The 27506-nt window shown below is 39.0% G+C and overlaps 2 protein-coding genes across 2 annotated transcripts; both read left to right on the forward strand.

Annotated features, from left to right (window-relative positions):
• The first annotated feature begins 19879 nt into the window (after positions 1-19879).
• LOC149812584 (aspartyl protease family protein At5g10770-like) lies at positions 19880-22227 on the forward strand. The gene is made up of 2 exons (XM_089991984.1): positions 19880-20086; positions 20883-22227. Exons 1-2 carry the CDS (start codon positions 19990-19992, stop codon positions 22148-22150), a joined length of 1365 nt encoding a protein of 454 aa, XP_089848110.1. The 5' UTR covers positions 19880-19989; the 3' UTR covers positions 22151-22227.
• Positions 22228-25951: 3724 nt separating this feature from the next.
• LOC149812585 (uncharacterized) lies at positions 25952-27289 on the forward strand. The gene has a single exon (XM_089991985.1). It carries the CDS (start codon positions 26007-26009, stop codon positions 27024-27026), a length of 1020 nt encoding a protein of 339 aa, XP_089848111.1. The 5' UTR covers positions 25952-26006; the 3' UTR covers positions 27027-27289.
• Positions 27290-27506: the final 217 nt, after the last annotated feature.

Consider the following 27506-nt stretch of genomic DNA (forward strand, 5'->3'; position numbering starts at 1 on the left):
TGTTGTGTACTTTAGCTCAACGAGACAAAATTGATGAACCAAAAGGATTGACAATCTGATCGACCCAGCCTGCTGCGTTCTGCTGACTGTCATGATTCAATCATGTCTGAAACTCCCTGGTCTTCACGAAAAAAAATATAAGCGAAAGGTTTGACGTGGTTTTTTGGAGAGAGAGTCTTCACGAGGCCTAGGACGCCACTGCCTAAGGTTCTTCAAATTTCATTTTATATACAGTTGCACACAGATGACAGCTAAAAGAAATTTATTGGATTTGACATGTGGAAAAGAGAGGTCTACACAAGGGCTAGAGCACCCATCTCGTCAGGGGAAAAGTGAATACTAATAGCTACCAAGGCTCTACCACCACCATTATCATTTATTATGGAGAGAGAAAACCCTTGACGAAAAAGGATCTGGTTGGTTGAAGCATAAAGACTTCAAAAGGCTCTTGAATTTTGGTTTTAATTTTTGAGGAAGATGGATCATCATTTCTAAATTCCAAGTTAACAGTATGTTTTCCAACGCTGTGAAATACTTGTTTGGAGGCAGGAATAGCATGGGATGCCAACAAAGCTCGTCAGATGTTGTGGACACAAGTGCCCCTTTATAAAAACAAGAGCAGCAGCAAGCAACTGTCAGCAGATTTTTTTTTTTAAATCTTGCAGCCCATTTCGTAGGGCAATTTTTTTTTAAAAAAAAAATCAAACAAAAATGGACCGAAATAACCCTGGGTGCGGTCAACACACCCAGGATCGAATTGATCGCACCCGGTGCCGCACCTGCACCCGCGTCGAGTCACGTCGACGCGGGTGCGGCACCCTGCTAGCCGAATCCCTGTGAAATAGCTCTAACATCTTCAGTAATTATTATTATTTTTTCTGATTGTCTTCCTTATACAATGTGTTTCCTGCTATACAAAATAATGTTGTGAGCCTGCTTTTTTATATAAAATTTCACACTTCAAGGGAAACTTTCTTAATGGTTAGAATCCTCCTCCTTGCTCTTTCTCCCTATGCAGTTCATTTAATCCAGCTGTTGGATGCTACTTACTTGGATGATCCTGTGTCGAGCTTACTTTCCTGCATATTTATATTTGGCATAAATATCCTTGTGTAAGTATCCCTTAAAGATTGCATGTTTTTGGCACGAGCAATTCTTTGTGAGACCCTGGGTTTTCCGTCTGATAAGGACAATGTTTGCACATTGATGTCTGCTAGAAAACTATTTTTGGCAGTTCTGATTTTCTAGGAGTTGTGTATCACGGGTACTTGAAAATGCCAACATACCTTGTTGAAGCTGGTACTTTCCAGTGCTTGGCGCTGGGGACTTGATAAAATCTAAAATGGTTGCTTGTTTGTGTAAAGTGTCGTACATTCTGCAAGTGGGTTGGTGCTGGATCAAATATCTGACTTGATCAAAGGTATTTCAAGCAGATATGATCCATAAGGTATTGTTTGTTTATAAACGGGTAAGTTTGAATATGGCAGGTTTAATCAGATACGGATTGGAATCAGATAAATAAAGGGTTGGACCAGGTCTGACCTGATCCGGCTGATCTATTTCACATGAAAACCAATATACTTGGTTTTCTGTGGATCCAGTATTAGAGGAGGTTAGATCATTTCCAGATCCAGAATTCTACCATGTGTGCCAAGTGAGATTGGGATTTGAAATCGAATCTACTCGTTGAAAGTTGAATCCAGTGTTTGGTCAACCCTGACCTTACCCATATGCAACCTGTTTGTAACCTAGTATCTGTATATTGTGTGTACATATGTGCAATATAGACAACCCAGCTGCACCCATGCACCCGTTTGTAAAATACTCATGTTGTACCATCTTCACTGCATACCAGCATCCGTGTGAATGTGACAGTATAGGAATTGGGCATATGCTTTTCGTATTCTTAAACCATGGAGTTGGAGAAACTTGCTTTCGTACAAAGATAACCATAGAAGTTGGTTGCTTGCTTAGGGTATTCAACTGTCTTGCAGAAATGAAAATTTTCTTTGAACATGTTGACTGCTACAATGTCATGAATATTCTTCATTAGCTAAGCACAGTTGGTAACCTTGTGCTTGTGATTGGCTTAATTTTATGATTCCTAGACTTTGAAGTTTTTGCTTGATCTTTCATTTGGCTACCATTTTGTTGGCTTATTTAGCTCTAATCTCTTGGAAGCAAGCATCTTCTCACACTTTTAAGCAGCAGTTTCTTCATTTGTGTTCATGGGAGAGCCCATTTCCTTCTCCCCTTGTAATTTCTGTGTGCCTGTATTTTAGTTCTTTTCCACTTAAATTTTGTTTCTTTCATTTACTTCATTTTGTTGGTCTTGGACTAAGAGAGGGTCCAAGCAATTTCCTTGGACTTGCATGGAAAAAATCTCGCCCGTCCTTCTCAATATATTGCACTAGGACCTTGATATTGAATTGTGTTCAGTTTCCTCCACATTTATATTTAATTTCGTGAATATTCGCCTTTCTGATGTCTCACCATCTTGCTCATATCAACATGCACTACATATGAGGTTCATTATTGTTGCTTCTTGGATTCCCGTATGATTGATGCTGTGTCCATTTTCAGTCCCCACCTGATTACAGGAGGTTTTGTCACCGTGCTCCTCCTATTGCTGTTATCCATGGCCTTGTGAAGGTGGTTGCGTGTGCATCAGGACAGATTAGCATTGCACCCATCCAGTTGTCACTATCATGCCGGTTGCTTTTCTTCCCGGAAAAGCTAGAGGGACAATATAATTCTTGGAGCACAAAATGTGCTGTTAGTGATTTACCATGTTGAACGGGCATTCTCACACTGGTTGCTTGCTTTCCGTCAATTGATATTTTTTTTTTAATGTTTTCTAATACAGCGTACAATTATCAGTGATTTGACTGCATCTTGCTCTGTTAGATGCTTTGATTTATCTCCTTATGGCTGTGTGAGATCCTACTCATGAGCTTTTTTGACACACTGAGACCAACACTGCCCGTTATCCTAAAGACTGGCATGAGATCTTGCCTTCCTGTTTATAGTTGTATTCACCAGTTTTATCTCACGTCTGTTGGATAAATATTACTCAGCAGTTCTCCAACTTCTCCCTCGAGTACCTGTGATTATTGCCAACAGGTGTATCCTAAATCTGTGTGTATGTGTGTGTATGTTGCTTGGCAAGCATGGAATTGCATAAAAAAGATTTTTTTTTGTTTAAGATAAATGCTGCGAATTAGACCATCGGCCCGTCAGATTGTTGTGGCAAAGTCCTATTACGTATGCTTGAGAGATACGTAAGTGGTTGGTATGTCGTTATTTGTTATAAAATGTATGGGGAATTTGTGGTTACATGTGACCCTCTGGTTTAGCTTCTCTAGGGCGGAGCCTACCAAGAAATTAACATACTTTAACTCTGTATCAGGTTCGATAAAGCTACATAATAATACGGAATATGCAGAGCCAATATATTTGTTTGTTATTGTGGTTATCCTGATTTTGGACGTGGGGGGGTGCCCTGTCGGTTCAAGCAACTAAAAGGGTGATTCATAATATGGAATCTCTTTATGAATGAATCAAGCAAGAGTGGACCCTTAGGGCATGTTTGGAAGTGAGAAAATAGTGGGAAAAATGCAAGTAGGAAAAAAAAATGGAACTTTTTCAACCATTACAAAAGAGAGAATTTTTAAAAGAAAAGTATTTTTAAAAAGTCTGATTTTTTATAGGATTTTTTTTTTGCATAGGGGTGGAGGAATTTTTTCTATCATTTTTTTTTTTGCATTAATGCAACCATTCATCCATAACACCTCATTCCATGAGCTGCTACAATAAGAGCTTCTTCCATCTTAGTCTTCCTAGAACCCACCACCATTTTCATGTCTCTCTCTAGAGGGGGCTAATCGACTCTCTTTCACATTTTTCTCATATTCTCTACTATTGTTTTTCTCATAGAACACAAACAATCACAAATTTTTCATTTAAAAATTATCATATCAAAACTTCGCATAGTCAAAATTTTCTTTTCTTATGAGATTTTTTTTTCTTCCAAAGGTGTCCTTATTGATGTCCAAGGGTGGCTCCATACCAACCAAAATTTTGACGCCCCACATCTCTTTAGAGTAGCAATACGATGCCTCTTGTGGATAAAATCGCCAATGTGGTATGATGGCTAGAATGTGACGTACAAGATGAAATTACTCACTAGTGGTTCGGAAATAGTAAATTAAAAAAACGAAAGTTGATGAGGTATGTTATGAAGCCTGCTGTCATTAGGGGTGGCAATAGGGTTGGGTTGGCGTGTCAGCATACCTCAACCAGAACCCGACCCGTTTATTAAACGGGTCAGCTGTGGCAAACACGAACCCGACCCGTTTAATAAACGGGTAACCCAACACGACCCACCAACCCATTTAATAAATGGGTTGGGTCGGGTAAACGGGTTTTCAGGTTCGCGGGTCAGGTTCGTGGGTCGGGTTGGCGGATCGGGTTGGCAGGTCGGGTTGACGGGTCGGGCAGACGGGTTGGCGGGTTGACCCACCCGCCTAACCCGTTTATCAAACGGGTCAGCCGGGTTGGCGGGTTGGCATACCCCCAACCCGAACCCGACCTGTTTAATAAACGGGTTACACGGGTCGACCCGTTTATTAAACGGGTTGGCTTAAGCCCAACCCAAACCCGCCTAAGAGGCGGGTTGGCGGGTCGTGTCAGAAATTGCCACCCCTAGCTGTCATTATGGAGAGGATAGAAACGAGGTACCATTATTAGCGAAAAAATAATTAAATAGAAGAAGGGAGTTAAGGTTGTGGGACAGATGAAAAAGGTTGATGGAAGGCTTCAATGATGTCTTTCAAAGAGATTGAGACACAATTGGCATCTAAAGGAAGCCCTCCTTCCTAAAGTAAAGTAAGGTGAATGTATGGTCCTCAATAATTGAAATGGTCATGAGTTCTTGAAGAGATATGGATTTACCATTGGACAAGTATTGTACTCTTTAGTCAAAGCGACGTCTTGAAGAGGGGATTTGGGGGTTCCGGTGTGTCATTTTCAAGCTTTTAAATGGTAATGACGTTTGCACATGACCTTGCTTTTAAACTCTTAATGCTTTCTAACGTGTATTCTTTTTTTCTTGGAGATAAAACTGGGGTTAGGCTTTTCAATACGATGACAACAAAGATCCTTTAGACCTTTATGTACTGTAGCAAGAGATGCGCAAGGGCAGCGACTCCCTATGCATACTCTGGAACCTTGTCAAAGTTAATAAGAAATTGTAAATATATTGTAGTAACGTAGTCGTGAGTCGCATCTCTAAATAAGCATGACCGACAAAAATACATGAGGAATGGCCGAAGCTCTTTGTCTACATCCTGGTTTTTTATTCTTCTCATGGTATGTATGCTGCAACCAACTCAACGAGATTTTCTTTCCTTTAAATGTCATCTTTGGTGCTCTCAAATATTATTTCACTAACTTCTTCACATCCACCAGCCTACTATCAGAGACATGTCTACCACGATACTTAAAACCTATAATGTGCATCGTATCCTCTAAAGTTATGATCATTTAGAATATGAAATGTGTTTGTATTCACATTCCATCTATTGGTCATTGCTTCAACTTTAGTATGCTTAAATCTCCATGGCTTAACCACCAAAAACTTTATGAATTAGTGCATCACATCGAGTCATGCCTTCTAAAATTAGATGAGTGATATGTACTACTCTTGAACTAAATGTCAACTCCAACATATAGGTACGAACTACAAAGGCTGCAAAAATAACAATGTTTGACATTATTAGCTAAATAATTATACCATGAACTACTCAATAATAAGCAAAAAGTTTTGATAAACTTGCCATTATTTCCTCTCTTTGAATGCATTTCAGCTTAGGTGGTTCCAGGACATGTGTCTTGACGATCTTAACTTTTTTCTTAGATGCATATGAAGATGTACTCTCATCTCTCATATGCACCTCTCTTGTATGCACTACTAGTGATTCATCCCTATTGGTTGATTGGTGAACCACCATTTGCATGTACTCTTTTGTATGCATTGACACCCCTTCATCCTGCACTTGTCTATGTATTCCTTCTGACTACTCAAGCTCTAATGTTGTTGCTTGCTTATTCTAATACTGTTGATGATGGCTCTCCTCCAACTTCATTGCCTCAATGCCCGTTGTTATTGCTTGTGCAAACACCATAAGAGAATACCTAACATCTATGGTTTTGCCTTGTGCAGTGATCGACTTTCCCTTATCGACATGCTTTGTTATAGGTGTCAAATATTGTAGCCAATCCTCACTAGCATGGAGAGCACCTGAGACTGGTGGGCTCAATGTAGCACCAATTGTAGTACAAATAGTCTCAATGTCTGGATGACAAATAGTCTCAATTTTTATAGTTATTTGCCCCAAATCCATTGGTGCACTCAAATTCAAAGTTGTCTCGGGATAAATAGTTATATCACTCAGATTTGTTGAGTTCAAATTCACTATAGTAGAAGTGCCAACATTAAATACCGGCTCATATAGCTTGACACTTCTTCTTTGGTCATCTTCTTTACTATTATTTTCAGCTCACAAATATGTTATCATCCAAATTGTTATTTATTTCATCTTGATAATCATGACATGGAAGCCTAAAACAATCTTCACTCAACTTCTCAGCACTAGAAGTCGAAAGAGTAGATCTTATCAACAATCATATACACACAAAAACATAAGGTATTGCTGAATGAATAAATGTAACTCATTTTTGCCTATACAAACATGTCAAAAGCAAAATTCTATTTTGAAACACAAAAACATAACAAATAGCAATACATCATTTTTCAAATTAAAATAAAAAAGATAAATACAGTAAATAGAAAGAAGCACTAAAAAACAACCAATAATTTTCAAACTTAAACCCTATTGGCAAAACCCATGTAAAAAGTGAAACACATTTTTGCCACGAAACAACAAGTAACAATATAGCATTTCCCAAATTAATGCAGAATAGAGAAAAACAGTAAACAAAAAGGAACACCCAAAGCAACTAATAATTTGCAACCTCAAAACGTATTAGCAAAACTCATGATAAAAGCGAAACTTCATTTTTGTATGCAAAGCCACAACAAACAAGAATACACCATTCCCTAAATTGATACAAAAAAGAGAAAAACAACAAAAAGAAATGAATAACAAAAAACAACTAATAATTTTCAAACTCAACCCTATTGGTGAGCTACACCATTCCCCAAATTAATAAGAAAAGTGAAAGATAGTAAATAGAAAAGAATACCAAAAAACAATCTCTCATTTCCAAACTTTAACCCTATTTGTGAAACCCCTATCAAAAGTGAAACATTGTTTTCCCATGAAACAATAAGAAATGACAATACAATATTTCTCACATTGATAATGATAAATAAAAGATGAACTTCTCAATTTAAAAGTGAAACATCTTTTACTTTGCTAACCCTTTGTAACTGCGAAATACTAATTCCAACAAAAAATCACCCAAACACCAAGGGTGATATTCCATTCACAAAAACCATTATGGTGACACTCCATTACCCACGAGAAAACACAAAAGAATGATCCAAACACAATGAATAGGAAGATAAAAGAGAATGCATGTGCTGAAATGTTTTGGTGCCGCTTCGTCGGAGCTTCTTGGAGCATTTCGCCAAAAACCTTGTACGCAATTCAACCCTGATGTCGCTTAGCCAAAAGGTTGTTGCTCGATGCTTTTTCACTACAAGAAAAAAGCTACTTAGCGACGGATTTTTTCCGTCGCCAATTTGCGACGGATTAGCGAGCAAAAACTATTTATCGCTAACGTTTGAAATATTTGCAAAATTAGCGACGGAAATATCTCTGTCGCTAAATCCGTCGCTAATTAGCGAGGGATTAGCGACAATATTTTTTCATCGCCAAAAACACTACAAAAAAGGCTAATTAGCGACGGAATTAGCGAGGGAATTTTTCTGTCCCTAATCCGTCGCTAAGTAGCGACGGATTAGGGACGGAAAAATTCCCTCGCTAATTCCGTCACTAATTTTCGTCCTACCTGAGGCGCGAAATTTTCCCTCCCTTCGTTCAAAATTTTTCCTCCATTTGTTTTTCCCTCCCGTTCGATTTAAACCATCCCCACTTGAGGCGCTTCTCAGGACGCCAGAAGCCCCATTGACGATGCGCACAAAGAGTCGATCCCCACCTATGGAGAAGTCGCAGATGGAGCCACCGTGGCTTCGCCGTAGCCGAGACGTCAAGGGGGCGACAAAGAGGAGGCTGCTGTTGGGGAGCCACTGGAGCCTGCCGGAGTCGAAGAGAGTGGCGACGAAGAGGAGGCTGTTGTTGGGGAGCCACTGAAGCCTGCCGGAGTCGCGAAGAGCTTGCCGGAGTCGCGAAGAGCCTGTCGGAGTCGCAAAGAGCCTGCCGGAGTCACGAAGATGCCGTACTCGTTGCTCCTTCACCTGCAGCTCGCGAAGATCTGCGCGGAGTCGCAGCTGAAGCTGAGCGCCCCCGCCGTGAAGCTCTTCGACTGGTTCTCGTGGCAAACCTGGAACTTGAAGAGGAGCTCCCCCCGGAACGCGCCCCCGCCGTGAAGCTCTTCGGCTGGTTCTCGTGGCAGACCTGGAACTTGAAGAGGAGCTCCCCCTGGATCCGCGCGGAGTCACAGCCTGCCAGAACGCGCCGGTTCCGTGAAAAAAAATTGCTCCTTGCCGGAGAATGCGCCGGCAGCGAGCAATTTTTTTAAATTTTTTTTTTTAAATTTAACGACGGATATTATCCATCACTAATTTAAAATAGCGAAGGACTCGCGATGGATCATATTCGTCGCTAATCCGTCGCAAATTAGCAACGGATTTAGCAGCGGATAAGTTCTGGCACTACTTAGCGTCGAAAAATTCGCGATGAAAGTTTTTCGTCGCTTAACTGTTTAGCGACGGATTAGAATCGGATTAGCGACGAATTTAGGTCGTCGCTAATCCACAGGTTTCTTGTAGTGTTTCTGGGTGCCTCTTTGTTAGTGTCTATTCGCTTTTATGTTTCACGAGTAACGTGTCACGTGTACACAATATACAGATTCAAGTTTCAAGAAAATAACTTTCTCTTAAAACAATTGGCGAAACAGAATCCCACTTAAAGTAGTACAATGAAATTCACTTTTTATTAACAACAACACAACTATGACATTCATACAAACTGAAGGAACTTAACTTCAGATTAGTAAATCAGTAGTGAAACTCATTTTACAATTTCATTCCAACCATAGAAACTATAGGAATTGAGATTTATGTTAGCCAATTAAAAAGTGAAACTTTGATATTCGTACAAATTAATGAAACTGAGCTTCACGTTAGAAAATCAATAATGAAACTCATTTTATAGTTTTATTTCAACCATAAAAGTTGATGAAACTGAGATATACGTTAGCAAATTAAAAGTGAATCTCTAATATTCACACAAACTAAAGAAACTGAACTTCACATTAGCAGATCAATAGTAAAAATTATTTTGCAATTCAATTTCAACCGTAAAAACTTTATGAATTGATATTCACATTAGCCAATTAAAAAGCAAAACTCTGACATTCATACAAACTAATGAAACTGAGTTTCATGTTAGAAAATAGATAAACTCATTTTGTAATTCCATTCCAACCATAGAAACTGATGGAACTGAGATTCACGTTAGCAAATTAAAAGAAAATCTTTGATATTCGTATAAACTGAAGGAATTGAATATCACATTAGCAAATCATTAGCAAAAGTCATTTTGTAATTCCATTCAAACCATTGAAACATAAAGAATTGAGATTCATGTTAGCCAATCAAAAAGTAAAACTTTGACATTTGTACAAATCAATAGAACCAAGCTTCACATTAGAAAATAGATAGTGAAACTCTTTTTGCAATTCCATTACAACCATAGGAACTGATGGATATAAGATTCATATTAGCAAATTAAAAGCAGATCTCTAAAATTCATACAAACTAAAGGAATTGAACATCTCATTAACAAATCAATAGCGGAACTTAGTTTGCAATTTCATTCCAACCATAAAAACTAAAGGAATAGAGATTTGTGTAAGCCAATTAAAAAGTGAAACTCTAACATTTATACAAATTGATGAAAGTAACCTTCATGTTATCAAATCAACAACGAAACTCATTTTGTAAATGCATTCCAACCACAAAAACTAATGTAACTGCGATTTACTTTAATTAAAGAAAGATCTAATAGTGAAACTTACTTTTCCTTTAAGAATGCCAAAGTGAAACACAAGAATTCAATTTCAATACTTCTGATTAATAATAACAATAAATATAATAGATTATGCATAATCATGTTTAAGAGTTTAATAATTAATATTCTACAAACTAAATCAAATTGTTCATATCATAAATTTAAGAGTTAAGATAGTTTAAATTGAACATATCTAACACATTCAACAATATACAAAACAATAAAAGACTCTTATGTTATTGTGTTGTCCCTTTCTTGGTCCTCATTTTCTCTTTGGTCTTATTGTTTCTTCATCTCTTGCTCTATTTTTTTGCTCAGTCTCTTGATTATAGTTTATTGGTAAGATTTGGCATCTTTTTGTGATATATTTTAAGGATAAAAGTTTAGTTTACAATCTAATTAATCTAATTTGTATACAATAAAGAATCAATAAACATTAATCCGAAGTACCTCATGAAACTAAATGTGATCATTATTGAACGGTTGTATGACAAAGGGAAGAACATGTACACCACAATCATGCCTACACCTTATCATGTTTCGTACATATTAATAATCCACACATGCACGAGAGAGCTTGTATCATCTTGTTACTTACACATTTGCCTACTTCAAGGTTGCTCTAACAATTCTAAAGTTTCACACTTTCATGTTCAATCAAAATGCCCACCATATGAACTTCAATTGCATGATTAAAAAAGAATAAACACATGCAATTCAATAATGACCACAACACAATGTTCTTAACAATTCACCACAATGCATGATATCAATCTATGAACATCCTTCTTCACACGCGATGGACACTACAGTGAGTTGTAAAAGTGGACCTCATGTTGCTTTAAACACATGTAGAGAATCTAATAATGTTCATTATGCCAACAACACATAAGAAATACCTAAAAGTTATAGAATAATGCAGTATAAAAAACATCATAAGATAAAATCATAAGTTTAAGGGTACATCTCTAAATATTGCAATAATATACAAACCTTATCAAAATAAAAAATCAAACCACTAATATTCTTCTCATGTATCACATCAAGCGCACAAAGGTTGTCATAATACATTATTTGCTGAAAATATAACATAAGAATGTGTTTCAATCAAACCACAATAATATAATTTGGATTTCAATAACATTGCATGTTACTCACCATGAAATATGAGGAGACGAAAGAACGTGTAACGTCTCTTTGGTAAGGTTCTGTGTAATTCTTTGAGTTGCTCCATAAAAAATTAAATATGCTACACATTGAAAGACCTTATCAAATAATTTGAAATTAGACTAATATTATATATTAACTTAACTAAAACAACTATTTATGGGGCACTATTGTTTACATCATTGGTTAACTCTGTGTGGGGACCCAAGATCTAGCCATTATCTTCTTCTTTTTATTGTTGTGACTTTTTATGGGTTTAAAGATGATACCTATGTTAACTCAAAAGTGTATACAATAACAAAAAAATTAAAAAATAATATGACATAGTATATGCAAGTATCAAACACAAGATGTTCATATATTTATAAGTTTCTTACCTCCATGGGTTCATCTTTTTCCTCGACATCTACCTTTCTCTTGCCCTTTGTATCATCCTTTGTGTGATGCATTAATTATGCATAAATATAATATATTTTTATTACATAAATGCATCATTTATAAGTTTAGAACCCACACTTAGATGCATATAGATGTCATTGAGCTACGGTTCAAATTTTGTTTGAATCGGACTTAAAATGAGAGAGATATCGCATTTTTAGTACAACGGGTCAGACCTCAGGGTGAACCAGGTCATTTCGGATCCAAAACGCCCATTTTGGGCCTTGGATCTGGACAAAATACACCATATCCAACCCAGCTTAGCCCCAAACTCATTTTTGAAGTTAATTGCTAAATACCCCCCTTCAAAAAGAGGCGCATAGCACTTATTTGCAGTTTAATCCTCTTTCTGGAAATTCCAGAAAGAGGGCGCTTTGTTTAAAACCAAAGAGACGCCCAAGAGAGGGGCGTCTTTGCCTTGGTTTCTATGCCCTAAAACCTGATTCTTCCTCTCTCATTTTCTTTCTCAGCCGCTCCTACGCCCATCTTCCTTCCTTCCTCGGTTTTTCAAGAAGCTCCAAGCAAATCCATGGAGTCGCCACCTCTTCATCTTCCATTTCATCTCCCATATCTTTCCTTCTTCACCCCTTGCTGGAACTAACGGCCCATGTTTATGTGTTTGCAGATAGCAGCAGCAAAGAAGTGCGCCAGCTGAGGTAGGGGTGCCGTCTGCCCCTCCACAGTCAGTCGACCCTCCCCCTTTCGGCTCTCTTCGTCTCCATTGCCACAGTTTTTCACCATTTTAGAGCACCACCTCCTGTGGTTCCTAGCAGACTGCAACAAAGTGGAGTTTGATAGCATCATTGAGGCCCCTTTAGGCGCAGATATGACGCAAAGTTCGCTCCCCATCTACCCCTCCATTCGTCGGACGTCCAGATTGAGGTACGTCTTCTTCTCATTCCCTTCTTCTAGCTAAAAACCCAATTTCGTGTGGTCTATTTTTCTGTTTTCTTTATGCCTGCGTTTTCCCCTGTTTTCCAGTCGTAGTTAGGTCTGGTTGTGCTTAAACCAACACAGTAAATCGAGTCTAGGTTTGCATTTTTGTTGCTTTTTATGATGTTTGCATTTTTTTATCCAAACTTGAAGTGTTTTCCCCGTTCTCACGCTAAACCGGCTAGATTAATTCTAGACGGTTGTAGTGTTTCAGTTTAGAATATTAGTTTAATAGCTTAGTGTAATTTAACTGAGCTGATGTGCATGATTAATTAGTTTTTGATATTGTATTAGAATTAGAAATTGTCTTAAATCCATTTTGCTTTTAGGTACACGTCAATGACCAAAATCGGGTAGAGTGATTCTACCCGATTTCCATGTTTTGTGATTTAGGTAAATTAGAAGAGGTCTGTTTATTTTTATGTGTTATCTGCATTTGGGTAGTTGTTTAATATTTAATTAGTGAACTTAATTAGGTTGTAATATCATAGTTCAATACTATATTCGATTGATTTCAATGTTGATAGATTTTAGATGTATCCCGATTTAGGTGTATCAATGTAAGTAGAGGTAATGGTGGATTCCCTGTGTTGGGCATTAAACCCAGCTAAGGTATAGTTAGTTCTACATTATTTTGATGTTTTTCTGATTTTGGATTGCAGGTTAGTATACTATTAGGTTTAACATGATTTTAGAAGTGGTTTTCCCTCTACTCGAGTTAGGTAGGTTCCAATTAATATGTAATTTGTTAAATTCTATTTAATCTCTATTCTAGCATAGTTATAGATCTCAATTTCTGACTGTACTAGAATAATTTAGATGATTTTAGGATTGTTTTGATGCATTGTACGTAGGCTACAGGTAGTCTCTGAATTTGGTAGTGAGTGTAGGGCAGGCTACCTTTAGTTTAGAAAGTAGGTTACTTTTATAGCCACACTGGGGCAATCCCCAGTATGAGATCCCTCTGGTGTGATACCACATTTGGCTCCCATCCCTTGAACTATTGAAATGCAGCTTGAAACTTGAAGACTTTGCTGGGAATTGCTTATGGTAAGTAAAGAATTAATATGGAAGGGATGATGCATTTAAGAGCTGAGATGTCCGTCGATTACCAGGCACATGTTTAGGTAACCACAACCTGTTTGGCCTCACCAATTGCATGCCAACCAACTGCTGTGGTAATGATGTTAGATTTTAGGACCTGTTTGGAATCATGGGCGTTTATGGAGTTTACGCATTTGAAGAAGTGGTACCTGCCAAATCCAAGATTTAATGTAAATACAAAGGAGAAAGGGCCTCACTTCCCTTCCCAAATGCATAAACGCCCATCCTAGCGTCGAGATTCCAAACATGACCACCAAGGTAGTTTGACCAAGATTTTACCTCAAGACCACCAAATGCATAAATGCCCATCCCAGCTCCGAGATTGCAAACAGGACCACCAAGGTAGTTTGACCAAGATTTTACCTCGGGATCACCAAATGCATAAATGCCCATCTCAGCGTCGAGATTGCAAAGAGGACCATCAAGTTAGTTTGACCAAGATTTTACCTTGGGATCACCAAATGCATAAACGCCCATCCCAGCGCAGAGATTCCAAACAGGCCAACCATGGGAGATGAGCTTGTTCTCATGGGTTGTAGCTATCTTGGAGAAAAGCTACTAATCACAATATCTTGTATTAGACCACCACCACCATGCATTGGATCATCATAGCCTGATGCCATCGATAATCAAGGAGATGATAATGTCAAGAGCAACTACTTACCCATGCGACAGATTCAACCGAATCCTGAAAATCAACATAATAACAAAAATAGCAGCTCATACGATTATCTTGTAACCAAGGATAAAAGAAAGACATATGTATGTATATCTGTCACAAATCAATGTGTATATTTGTCATAAATCAATGATGAGCAGTATGCTGCTCTAATATATATATGTATACTCTGAGTTGAAGAAAGGTTAATCAGAGCCCTTTTACTCGTGGATGTAGGCAACTATTTTACCGAACCACGTAATTCTCTTATGCCTCCTTTTCCGTTTACGTTTATGGTATCAAAGCAGGTTGTTCGTATTACCTTGTTCTTTTGATTATGTTTTCCTCAAGTGCAAACACATCCTTTCAGCAGAAATTTCCCTACCCTGCAACATTGAACGTTGCTAACTTCATTTCCATCAAGTTGAGTCATTCAAATTATTTGCTTTAAAAAACTCAGATCTTGGAGCTCATAGAAAGCCAGGATCTACAAGGCTTTATGGATGGTTCCATCCTTGTCCCATATCAGTATGTTTCTAAAGAAGGTGGTGGCCAAACTCTGAACCCAAACTTCATTGCTTGGCGCAAGTCAGACCGACTTCTTCGGGGATGGATAATCGATACCTTGTCTGAAGAGGTACTCGTTTTTGAAGAAGCATTCGCTTTGGATTCCAAGGAACACAAGTGCTATCTTCTACAGAAGCTTCAGTCCATTAAAAAATAAGGTCAGTCTCTCAATGAATATATAACTGCTTTTAAAAGTACTTGTGATGAATTATCTGCTATTGGAAACCCTGTGAATGACCACACAATGGTCTTCACACTCCTGAATGGCCTTGGACATGAGTACGAGTCCTTTGTCACATCAATGATGAAACCACCTATTCTTAACTATAAGCAAATCATTGGATTGTTTCAAAGCCATGAAACTTTTAAGAACCTTCAAACACCCTCAAATACTCCAAATTAGAATATGGCTTTTGTGAGTCAGTGATAGGGCAAGACTTATAATAAGAAAGGATGACAACAAAAAGTTTCTTCTAAAGAACGCAGTTTCACCCAAACTGGCCAACAGTCATCAAGACAGGTTCGAGAAAACCAAAACCAAAATTTTTCAAATCAAAAGAGTCGACAAGGACAGGGATCCAAATAAAACTATAATAATGTACAACCATTCGGCGATTAAGTGTTATCACCGATTCAACAAAATGTACCAGGCAAGCAATATATCACAGGCCTTGGCAGCCATGTCTATAGTCGAGAATCAAGATGAAGGCTGGTTTCCCGATACCGGAGCCAGCTCCCACATGACATCGGATCCAGGTATGTTATCTAAACTCGTCAAATATAGAGGACCTGAACGAATCATGATTGGAGATGGGAATACTCTTAAAATCTCATATATTGGCTCTACCTTTCTACATGCTAATCATGGGCAACTCAAGCTCGACAATGTTTTAGTGGTACTCGAAATTAAGAAAAATTTATTATCCGTTAGCCAGCTGACGACTGCTCAACATTTGTTCTTTTATTTTTTTCATTATCATTTCAATATTAAGGACAAGAAATCAATGAAGACAATCACAACGGGACATAGACAGAGAGATCTCTACATTCTTAACTCTTCAAATAAAGAAGTTGTTTTCTTTTCAAATCGACAACGCACTGTCAGTGAGGATGTCTGGCATCGTCAGCTTGGGCATGCGAACATGGAGTTGGTTCGAGCTTTACAACAGAATAAATTGATTTTTGTTTCAAATAAGTCTAAGGGTTTATGCCAAAGTTGTGCTATGGCTAAATCCAGTAAACTTCCTTTTTCTCCATCTCAACAATCTTGTTTTAAGATATTCGAAAAGGTACATTGTGACTTATGGGGCCCATCGTCTATTGCTTCTAAACAAGGGTTTAGTTATTATGTTATTATCGTCGATGATAGCTCTCAGTTCATCCGGTTCTTTCCTTTAAAGAAAAAATCAAATTTCTTTGGGTGTTTCCAAAATTTCATCAAGATGATAGAGAACCAATTTGAAAGTCGAATTAAAATTTTTTAGTCAGATGCTGGGGGTGAATTTACAAGCCATGCTTTTGAAACTTATCTTAAAGACCGTGAAATTATTCATCATTTTTTGTGTCCTAAAATGCCCGAACAAAACAGTTGAGTTGAGAGACGACATCGTAGCATTGTTGAACTTGGTCTCTCAATGCTTTTTCAATCAAGGGTTCTTCTTCAATACTGGGTTGAGGCCTTTAATACAACAGTTTGGGTCTTGAATCGTTTACCACATTCAACTTTGAACAAGGTGTCACCTTTTGAGCATGTTTTCTCCAAGACACCCACATATGATTATCTACGTGTATTTGGCATATTTTGTTTTCTTCACTTGCGTGATTATGCACAACATAAATTTGACCCACGCTCCCTACCATGTGTTTTTATGGGATATTGTGAAGTGCATAAAGGATACCGTTGTCTTCATGTACCCATTGGACGTGTTTACATTATCCGTCATGTAATTTTTGACGAAAATGTTTTTTCTTTCATGGTCTCTACTAACAAATCTTATAGTGAGCACCAAATTGCAACCACTTTCTTCGAGTGGCTACCCTCAGATGATCAGATTATTGCTCCAACTCCATCTTATGAGTGTTGTGATTCAGATGAGCATCCTGATTGTCATCTTCTATATGGTTCAGATTATGATCAAGAGCATAATGGTGCTTCACCAGACAATCCAACGCATGAGACTTTACCTGCTGCTGCTGAAGCCAATGAACTTATTAATGAACCATCATCAACATCCAATGCACTCCTTCATGAGTCGCCTAAACCAGTTGAATCCAGACCTGATCGATCGATTCATCACATGGTCACTAGGAGCCAGCTTGGGATTGTCAAACCCAATCCAAAGTATTTTATTGCTCAAATTGACATTCCTAAAGAACCAACTAATGTTAAATAAGCTTTACAACATCATGGTTGGCATAAAGCCATGAAAGATGAAATAGAGGCTTTAAATCAAACCAACACTTGGGAACTTGTGCCTAGACCTCCTCATATAAATATAGTTTCTTGTAAATGGGTGTTTAAGGCCAAGCTTAAGGCTGATGAATCCTTAGACCGATTGAAGGCTCGTCTGGTTGCCCGTGGTTATTCTCAAATAACTGGGGTCGATTTTATTGAAACTTTCTCTCTAGTTATCAAACCCGCTACTATTCATCTAGTGTTAACCATTGCCCTTGCCAGACATTAGTCAATATGGCAGTTGGACATTAAAAATGCCTTCTTACAAGGCTTTCTTGATGAACTAGTATATATGCTACAACCACCTAGTTTCATTAACGCTAGCAAGCCTTCTCATGTTTGTAAGCTTAAACGTGCCCTTTATGGGCTACGATAGTCATCTCGGGCTTGGTTTGATCGATTTGGATCTTTTCTTCTAAGCATGGGTTTCTTTTGTAGCACTCTGAATACATTTCTATTTATTTGTCATGAATCGCAGGGAAGCATTTTTCTTCTTTTATATGTTGATGACATCATAATCACCGACATTGATGCTTAATTTCTTAAACATGTTATCAATGTCCTCAGTCGGGAGTTTGCCATGAAGGACTTAGGACCCTTCATCATTTTTTGGGAGTTTAAGTGACTTCGTTTTCAGCAGGTCTATTCTTTGACCAACAAAGATATGCCTACTCTATCCTTGACAAGGCTCAGATGACAGAATGCAAACCCATTTCTACTCTCATGGTTGGAAAACTTTGGCCTCCAAGTTGAGATGAACCTCTTCAAGATCCTAAAGCTTATCAAAGTTTGGTTGGTAGCCTCTAGTATTTGACTTTCACTCAGCCCGACTTAGCATATAGTGTCAGTTACGTGAGTCAATACATGCATGCGCCAACCCGGTTTCATCTTCAATTGGTGAAAAGAATTCTTTGGTATATTAAGGGCACTTTAAATTATGGCATTCGTCTGCTTGCTAATAATCCTTTTATCCTCTATGGCTTCTTCGATGCAGATTAGGCAGGGTGCCCCCTTACATGCCGCTCGACCACTGGGTATTCTATATATTTTGGCGGTAACTGCATTTCATGGAGCTCCAAAAAATAGCCCACCATTGCCAGGTCCAGCTCCAAGGCAGAATACGAAGCTTTAGCTTTCACCACTACAGAAATTACAGAAATTACTTGGCTCACCTTTATTCTTTAGGACCTTAGAGTTCACATTACGCATGCACCAACCATCTACTGTGACAATCTTTCTGCCCTCTATATGACAGCGAACTCTGTTTTCCATAACCTAACGAAGCACATCAAAATTGATTATCACTTCGTTCGGGAAAAGGTGGCTCAACATCAACTCATTACTCAGTTTATTCCAGCTCACCTCTAGATTGCCGACATTTTAACAAAGCCTCTTATTAAAGGCTCCTTTCATGACCTCCGAGACAAACTCACCTTATGGGTCCACCCCACGCCTCGTTTGAGAGAGGGTATTGGACTACCACCACCATGCATTGGATCATCATCGCCAGATGCCATCGACAATCAAGAAAATGATAATGTCAAGAGCAACTACTTATCCATGCGACAGATTCATCTTGAAAATCTTGTAACCCAGGATAAAGGAAAGACAATTGCATGTATATCTGTCACAAATCAATGATGAGCAGTATGTATATATATATATACTCTGAGTTGAAACATGAATCAGAGCCCTCTTACTAGTGGACGTAGGCAACTACTTTGCCTAACCACATAATTCTCTTGTGCCTCCTTTTCTGTTTAAGTTTATCTTGTGACACTGTTTCTATTTTCTATTGCCCTTCTAAGGCATGAGGTACATGAAACCGTCCCAACCGAATGCATCTAACAAGAACTGAGTTCGGTATCGCTGAAACAATGTAATTGTTGAGAAAGTAGGATGGTGGTTTGAGTGATCGGTCTCTATTATTAACCAAACTCATGAGTAAATGACTTGAATTGTTGATCATGAGATGACAGCCTAACAAAATCTCATTGTGGTTGGTCAGTTGATCCGTAACAGTGGGGCATGCAAATTATGTGTTCATGAAACATTACGTGAAACAAGCGGTCACGTAATCGCTAAGCAAGACCATTTCTTGTTTCTCACCGATGGTTGTGAAAAGGTAAAAAGTTTACATTATGGGACCTTGGGGTGACCCTGGCTGTGATTCTTCATGTGGCTCCCCAAATTACTCAATCATTGTTACGCAGACGGCGGGCGGTGATGTAATATCCCATCACTCATTTATCCCAGCTGCTTGATAATTTACTTATATATATATATATATATATATATACAAACCCTCGATCCCACCGCAGTCTAAGTAACCCATTGCCCCTCATGTGTCTTCCCCTCTGTTTTTTACAGTTGCAGCTCTCTTTCTTTGGCCTATATATAGGAAACAAGTGAAACCTCAAACGTGACTCTCTGCAGAGGGCGTCAAAATGGGCCTTGTCTTCTTGTTTGTCTTCTCGCTCGTGCTCTCAAGAGCATCTCCTCTCAGAGATATGCCCAACAAGCTCTGCTCTGCAGACGTTCATGGTGACTCTCTCTCTCTCTCTCTTATATATATATATATATATCTTAGTAGCTCCTAAATATCCTAAATACTTCTAAAAAACACAGATGTATGTGTTTTTTGTTTAATCTAAACCTGTAAAGTGTTTGTCATTGCTTACAAAAAGTCATGCTTTGAGTTGGATTGTATTCATCCAAGAATTTGTTTTTTATTTCATCAAGTACTTTTAGTGTGGCATGAGATCATAATTTTTTATTAAAATGCTTATTCAAACATGTTTTCTGCTAAATACGCTATGGAGAGTACGTCTGTAAATTCAGATTAAGCAAATACCCAAAACTTTACCCCTTGAAACTCATCTCTCTCTCTCTCTCTCTTTTATATATATATCGGCTCTGAGATCTTTTATGACCATTTTTAGCATAGGTAGTGGTCTGAGTCCGAGTCGAGGAACAACGTCTTCTCTGTAGGTTTGGATTCAACATAATTTACCTGGAATCGGTAGAATCATAAAGCATGCAATTTGCAGGAAGTTCAAAGCGGAAAAGTCCCACGGTTCATCCAAAAACCAGGAATTTATGGAATATGCACTATTTTTTTTTGTTTTTGTAACGATCTGCGTGAAGCTGCTACGTTGTACGTTCTTGTAGGAAACTTTTTCCTTCTTTGTTTTTTGATTTTTGTTTTTTCCTTCTTTCTATTGTTGAATGAAACAGGAAACTTTTTCCCTTAGTTTTGAAAATGAAAGGTCTATCCGTTCTAATCTAAACTGCTGCACAAACTGGGCAATCCTTCTTACCGTTTCCTCTTTTCTAGCAGGTCTCCGGCAGTCCAACAGTTCCGGCATACACCTCCCTCTCCACCACATCAACGGCCCGTGCTCGCCGCTCAACCACCCGCCCTTCTCATTCGCCGACACGGTCCGCCACGACGAAGCCCGCGTCCGCTACCTGGTATCCAGGCTAAGCGGGGCTCACCGACAGAGCAGCTTCTCCCAGCCGGACGCCTTCGGCGTGCCGTTGGAATCCGGCGGGAAGGTCGGGACTGGCAACTTCATCGTGAGCGTCGGGCTTGGCAGCCCAGCCAAGGATTACGTCATGGTGGCCGACACCGGCAGCACCTTCACGTGGCTGCAGTGCAAGCCTTGCAGCCAGTACTGTCACCCTCAAGCGGGTCCCATATTCGATCCCTCCCGGTCGTCTACATACGAATACGTATCTTGCCACGAAGTCGCATGCATCGGCCTGGACGAGGCCACGCTCAACCCATCCGGCTGCAACGAGGAGCAGGACAAGTGCACGTACGAGGCTAGCTACGGCGATCGCTCGCTCTCCATAGGGTATCTCAGTAGGGATACGCTGACCATCGGTTTGAAGTCGGTCCGGCGATTCCTATACGGCTGTGGCCAGATGAACCAGGGCCTGTTCGGTCAAACTGCCGGGATCGTTGGTCTCAGCCGCGACTCATATTCGCTATTCAGGCAGTTGGGCCGTTTATACGGAGACGTATTCTCTTACTGCCTGCCTTCACCCTCATCTACAGGTATGTTGTCCTTCGGAGAGGGTACATACAATCCATCTGACTACCAATTTACTCCCATGTACTCCAATTCGAAGGATAAGGCGCTGTATTTTCTACGGTTGACCGGCATCACCATAGCCGGGAGGCCTCTTCCCATAGTTACATCAGCGTATACGGGCACGCCTACCTTGATCGATTCGGGTACCATCATCACACGCCTGCCCGACACTGTATATACGGCACTGAAGCAGGCATTCCTCAAGGAGACGGCCAAGTATCAGAGGGCGAGCCCATATTCTTTGCTGGACACATGTCTCAATGCCAGCGCAAAGGATGTGGCGGTGGTGCCGGAGGTGGTGATGCAGTTCGAAGGTGGGTCCCAGCTGAGACTGGAGGCGTGGAACGTGATCATGGATGTGGGGGATGGTGTCTCCTGCTTGGCCTTTGCTGGCAGCTCCATGAGCGATGGGGTCGCCATAATTGGGAACCGCCAGCAGCAGAAGATGAGTGTCGTGTATGATGTCGCCAATTCCAGGATTGGCTTCGCTGGTGGAGGATGCAGCTAAATTATTATTACAACAATGCAAATCTTAATGCTCTTCCCTTCTCTCTTGGAAAAAAGAAAAAGAAAGATTTGTCAAAATGTTGGTTGCTCTGATCATCAACTCTTTATGTTACTGCACCCATAACATGTCAAATAATTGTTGGGTACAGTTTTTACAGTTTGGAATCTGGTACGTGTTCAACTAGCCCCCTGTTTTTAACATGACAATCTAGTTACTTTCAGTTCTTTTTTTTTTATGGTATCAGGTCAGAGTGTGCTCTGACCGGCAGAGCACCTTTGGATGGATGCCATCGAATCTCAAGATGAACGGCATCCAAACCTGTACAAATAAGATGCCACTCATTTGGATGGACCTCTTTTTTTTCTTTTTTCCATCATTTTTCGGATGGACGGCATCTGGATGGTTTAAAACAAACAGCTCACAATGAGCCTTGTTCGCAGTTTGATGGGTGTCGTTCATTTTTAAGATGAACGGCAGGTGCCTCTCTTCTCATTCTTTTATTATTTTTTTTCTGAGAAGTTAAGACAGACCCCTGTCAGTTTATTTTACATTTGCTTATATTTTTCTCAAAATATAAAATATTTTAATTTATCGCAAGATTTTCCTGGCTATATATGAATGAGATTTGTGACAATGATTTACTGTACAGTGGTTTTGTACGTAGAACAAATTTTTTTTAAAGGCAAGACTCCCACCCGTTATTACTCAACGTACCACTGGGTTTTGAACTTGCAACCTCCCACCATAAGGATACCTCCGGTTGGTTGTAAATAGAACAGATTTAGCATATATAACCTTGGTGATTTCGTTTAAATTCATATTTACAAGACCTTTTCATCCACCACTCGCTCAGGTGGATCGAGTGGCAGCCAGTCTGGTCTGAAGTTGCTGACTCCTTTGTTTCATGTTCGACTCCCACCACTATGCGGGGGATCTTCTATTTTAAGGAGCTTCTATTCACTAAAAATAAATATAAAAATACTCAGGTCATGGACACGTCTAACTAAAGATTTTAGATATTTAGTCATAAAAACATAAATCTTCTGACTATAGATTAGCATTTGCTCAGGTCACCATTACATACAACTGAGTTTTCCTTCCCATCTTTTATTTTTATTGTTGGACTAACTTCACAGCTTTGGATTGTCTTATCATGACAGATAAACACAATTTTACTACCTAAAACAAGCAATATTTTTTTTGGTTCATAAAATCATATTTCTTCATTAGAAAAAACATGATCTAAAAGCCTATTTCTAGCATTTAGATCACGTTGAATCCATTTATGTGATCCAATTGGGTCGATTCAAACAGTTAACTCAAATGACCGAATATTGCCCTATATATATATATATGTATATAGTATATATTTAATACAGTCAATAGTCCTGCTCACAAGGACTTGACTCATCTGGTAAGGGCAACTTGCAAATGTCACCAAGTTGATGGGATATCAGAAGTTGGAAACCCACGGTTGGCATCCCATGCCACAAGGTTGAAGCTAGGCCTACTCTTTGTAGGCAGGGGGACCTCAAGGGGTTTACCAACTGGAGGTCAGTGATTGAGGGTTTTTTTTTTCTTGGATTATCCACACAAAAAATCTTTTGTCCTATAATTTATTTTAAATCTAATAATCCAAGTTATTTTATCTCAATCTAACCTCATAGATGTGTTCAACATGGTTAATTTAGTAGAAATTGACCTTTAAATCATTTTTTTATGAAAAATATGGTTGTATGGGTAAAAAAAGATCAATGCTTTTATAGCCATTAACTTTTGCATTACTCAAAAAACTATATATGTTAGATTCTTACAATTCAAAAGCTGGTTCCTACTAAAAAGAATTAATATCCATAGAGTTAGTTTTACAAAAAAATAAAAAAGTTAAAGTTTACTAAGTCCTTTGGACATACAAATGATTGTAGACAAGATCTGAACATATTAGGCCCCATTTCTTGTTCTGCCCTATAGGTTTTAAGTGTTTTATGATAGATCTGAACAGTTAGATGTGTTTAACATGCTTAATTTAGTGAAAATCGACTTTTTGATCATGTTTTTTAGATGATTTTTTTTTTTTTTAGCAAAAAAAAACTAGTACCTTCGTAGCTATTGATTTTGGATAAAAAACCTATATACAGGTCAAATTTCAACGATCCAAAAGTTGGTCCTCGCTAAACAAACCTATAGATCACATCTATGGTGTTAGACATGAGAAAAAAACTTAAAACTATGATTTTTTAAGGGGCCTAATCAGACCTAATGAAAAAGGAGGCCTAAGGAACACATTCTTATATATATAGTCACTGGAATATGAAAATAGGAAATATAAGAACTAATGTGTGAACCACAATTTTGATGAAGTTTTATTTTTCTCTTGTATCTAACCATAGGGATATGTTCTACATGCTTGGTTTCATAAGAACACGCCCTTGAATCATTTGATTTTGATGCATAAATGAGATTTTGTTAAGGCTTTAAAATCAATGGTTCATATTCTTCATAAATATTCAAGCATTCAAAAATCATATTTTTGCATAAAAAATACACTATCCAGGTTGATTCCTAACAAATTCATCATGCCAAGCACATCCATATGGTTGGATTTGCAAAAAAAGTGTTGAAAATGCTCATATTTTCAGTTCTCATATTCTAGTGATTATATATATATATATATATATATATATATATATATATATATATATATATATATATATATATATATATATATTGATGCTATTGAAGGCATAAAACTATGGAGTATAAATGCCCTTTTTTTATTTTTAGATTTTTTTTTTTTTGTAAATCAAACCTTATGAATGTGATATACAAGTAGGAGTGTCAATGAGTCTGGTTTTGTAAATCAAACCTTATGAATGTAAAGCTTGATTTGGATGATATGGGGGTCCAAATTCGGGTTTAATCAAGCCCATCATGAAAGAAACCATACCTGGATCTCATAATGATTATATGAACCAGATCCAGACCATACATAGTAAAATAATATTTTTTGACTTTTTTATATTGAAAATTTATGAATCTTAGTTGAAACTCGGGTCAGACACGGCTTTGGTATAAAATTTCACAAACTATATCTGAATTCATATATTAATCATCCCCAAAAGGTCCTACCCATGTTCTAATCAGACCTTATTTGTGACCAGACCCTGACTCCATAGGGTTTGGTATAGATAGAATCTAGGTCAAACCCGACCCATTGGCACTCCTGTATACAAGTTTTTTTTTACTAGAAAATGAATTTTAAATCATGTGAATGTAACATATAATTTTTTTTAAGGGTTTCAAAAATCAACTGCCCATAATATATTACAATTGCACAACTCAAAAGACCATATTTTTTGGTTAAAATTGTATGATTCAAGGTTTGATCTTTTGCAGACTAAACCATGTCAAACATATCTATAAGGTCAGATTGAGCAGATTGAGTCAGTAAAGTTTGAACCTATGATAACCAGCTCGGTAGTTCCTCGCCTTCATTGTCATCAGATTGGATCCAGTTTGACTCTATTTAGTTGGATTTTGTAAGCTAAAACCATAACCGATTATAATCGATGTGGATATGGTTTTGATTTTTTGCTATTCAAAATTTCAAATCCGACGGATACCCGTTTACATGTAAAAGGATCAGATTTCGTATGAGCTTTTCGCTATCGGAATCCGAATCCGAATCCGGTTAGTCAACAAACAGATTAGTCGGATCTGGTGTTTGCTACATCCGACTCGAATCCGAACCGTTTACGTTACACGAACGCGTTTGGGGTTTTAGGGTTTATGCCCGGGGGGAGGTCTTCTTCCCCAAACAGGAGAAAGAGAAGAGAAGGGAAGATAAGGGGAAACGATGGTGAAGAAGGGAGAGCTCAAGGCCCTGATCCACGAGCACTCGCTCTTCTTCGACCGGCTGGTGGAGCTCATTCCTGCCAGGTTCTACCTTCCCGCTCAGGAAGACGGCGAGAAGGTGTGGTACAAGGGGCTCAGCAAGGACGCCAAGGCCTCCGCCAAGAAGGAGACGCGCGAGAACCTTAAGAAGGCCCGCCGGCACCGCCTCGACCCGGACAACGCCTCCTCTTCCACCACCCTCGACCTCCTGAGGAAATCCATCGCAAACGAGAAATCCGGAAGCGAGGGCACGGACGCTCTTCCTCCTCCTGGGATCATCGACGATCGCAATCGAAGCGGATCATTGACGTACGAGGAGCTCCGGCAGCGCCTGCACCGTCGAATCGAAGAGCTCCGAGGGAATCGGAACACGAGAACACCCTCCTTCTCATCTTCTTCCGGCGCTGCCAGAGAATCGAAGAATAATAATAAGAAGAAGAAAGATTCAGGGAAAGGAGAACGGGAGGTGGATGCTGGATCCGCAGAGAAGCAGCCGAGGGGCGCCGGAAAGAAGGCTGAGGAATCTGCGGGGGACTTTGCGTTCGGTCATGTGAAGATCGGAGACCATGAAGTTGAGAAGAAGAAGGGGAAGAAAAGGAAGGCTTCCAAGGCTCAGGAGCTGAAGAAGGCAAAAAGACTGAAGGCGGCGATGGATGACACAGACAAAGGCAAGCTTGTTTCCGCAAAGCATTCGTGGAGCGCCGCTGCAAGCAGGGCGGCAGGCGTTAAGGTTCATGATGATCCAAAATTGCTGAAACAGAGCATCAAGAAGCAGAAGAAGAGGCAGCAGAAGAGTGCGCAGAAGTGGAAGGAAAGAATGGAAATCACGGAGAAGAACAAAGCAGCGAAGCAACAGGCTCGATCTGAGAATATATCACAGCGTGCTCACGACAAGAAAATGCACCGGATCGCTAAAAGAGAGAAGAAGCTCATGAGGCCGGGCTTTGAGGGCCGTAAGGATGGGTTTATTAACGAATCGTGAACGTAAGGTATATAAGGAAGCGAGAAGGACCATCTTTTTTATTGGCATGGGGCACCGGAATTCATAGAGGTACCAAGAACTCTCTCAACTGCACATATTGCAAGATATAATTTTTAAAACTTACATGATAAGGCTTATCTGCGTATGTATGAAATGAAGATTGATATTTCTTGTTGGCATTCTCAAACTACTTTTTCGTTAGTTAGATTTTGCTTATATTTTTGCTGTCGTATTTTGGAATCTTAAATCTTGGAGGTTGAATATTTCATACTTTGTATTGAAGAACGAAGGTGAATGACCCCCCCCTGCAATTAGAGGGATTTGGGCTTGTGGGATTACGAAAGCAGTGTCGCATTAGCTCTCTTGCATGGGAATGGAGATGAGCAATGCCTTTTCCTTTGGAAGAGAGAATAAATTATTCTAGAGCCTCAATATGTATTCTAGTGAACTAGTGAATAAATTTTGTTTTCTTTGAAGAGA

Source organism: Nuphar pumila, chromosome 16, assembly GCF_984573655.1.
Source record: "Nuphar pumila chromosome 16, dmNupPumi1.hap1.1, whole genome shotgun sequence".
Classification (NCBI taxonomy): domain Eukaryota; kingdom Viridiplantae; phylum Streptophyta; class Magnoliopsida; order Nymphaeales; family Nymphaeaceae; genus Nuphar; species Nuphar pumila.